Genomic DNA, 1,561 nt, shown 5'->3' on the forward strand with positions numbered 1-1,561 from the left:
ATATAAATAAATTACAAGTTAAAAGGGGCATGGAAATTTCTCTTTTTTGTATCGAAAAAAATCGAACCGTGAGACTAAAGTATCGAACCGAACCGAGCCGTGAATTTCCTGTATCGTTGCACCCCTAGTTCATACCTATGTCTCCAGGTACCTTTGTTTCCCCGAGTTAATAATGAAAGTCATGACAGAAGCTTAGCTCCCTCAAACGTCACTTAAAACAAAACAAAACAAAACAAAACAAAACAAAGAAAAAGGACCAAAACCCTGAATAGCAGTGCAGGCATTGTACTGAGGAGGGGTGTCTGATGATCCATCCACTATAGTGTTTTAGACAACTTGTGCAAACTTATGAAAAGTTTGTCCAACATTAAGGCTGTCCAAGCTGAAGATGGACTTTTAAAAAATCTTCTGGAAACCTCTTTTGGACAGACGTATTGTTGCTATCAATTAAATTTAATATATCCTACRTGAATAAAACGTAAGTCGGCACAAGTTAACTAAAATGTTGTAGTGACAGGGCCTTACTGGAGGCAACGCAGGGATCTGGGGGACGATAACAGAAGGCGCTGTGTGTATGTGTGTGTATTTACCTTCAGAAACAGTGTTACTATCTTGCCACAGAGGATTCCGCGGGATTCCTGGTTGCTGGAGTACAGCAGGTCTCTGGTTCGCACTCTGGCGTAAGCGATACGCTTGTTGTTACTCAGCAACCAAACAAACATGTCTGGCACTGTGTGCTGGGGCTGCACCATGAGGACACAAATGTCTTATGAATAAAAGCTACGATGCCGAGGCGGCCATCTTGAAATGGCCTCCTCACACATAAACACACACACTTCAGGCATTTCTTTTACCTCTTCAACAAGGAAACACAGTCGTTGATTCAGCTTCGAAGCTTCCTGCAGCATTTCTTTCATTCCACCACTCTTTTTTTTCCTCTCTTCCAGTGAATTGGCTTCTGTGATCATACTCTCCTGCAACACAAACACAAAGAAATGCATAATTGTGTTGTATATTGCGTTTTACCATCAGCTGATATTACTGATGTTAAACATGTAAAATATGGACTTTATTGGATTGCTGACTTGTTAGACTGCATAATAATTCAGAAAATATGTAGAATCACTAACGAATGAGACAGTAATGTAATGATTAGATATCATGAACATAAAATAGTCAAGTTGTCAGAAAACCTGTTTTACTCAGATATTATATTGTCTACACCCAGTATTTGTGTGTTTTCAACATTTCCAGACAAAAGGAATAAGTAAAATGTTTGGGTTAGCTTCAGATACAGCCTGCATCATTCTGAAGCTGAAGAATAATTCTTTGTAATAAAAATAAATTCATTGAATAATTCTTTGTGACTTGAAATAATTTATATTTTTAATTTGTTTTACTGATGTTAAAATTATTGTAGTTCACAGCAAAAAGCTTTTGTAAAGTTAAGCTGACATCAAACTATCAAACAGTATAAATACATATCATATAGTATTGTGTACTTTTGCAATTCTATAATTGTTTTTTTGAAGAAATATTTGTTAAACATACAGACATATAT

General features: G+C 36.5%; 1 protein-coding gene across 1 annotated transcript in view; it reads right to left on the bottom strand.

The window, feature by feature from the left end:
- fer1l6 (fer-1 like family member 6) overlaps window positions 1-1,561 on the bottom strand; it is a gene marked incomplete at its 5' end in the record, with an annotated part of 67,530 nt that overhangs the window by 46,454 nt on the left and 19,515 nt on the right. The window contains 2 exon segments of the mRNA XM_014030390.1: window positions 591-743; window positions 855-974. Of these exon segments, the coding sequence (XP_013885844.1) occupies window positions 591-743; window positions 855-974 (273 nt within the window).

The sequence above is a fragment of the Austrofundulus limnaeus genome, unplaced genomic scaffold (assembly GCF_001266775.1).
Source record: "Austrofundulus limnaeus strain Quisiro unplaced genomic scaffold, Austrofundulus_limnaeus-1.0 Scaffold1049, whole genome shotgun sequence".
In the NCBI taxonomy this organism is placed as follows: domain Eukaryota; kingdom Metazoa; phylum Chordata; class Actinopteri; order Cyprinodontiformes; family Rivulidae; genus Austrofundulus; species Austrofundulus limnaeus.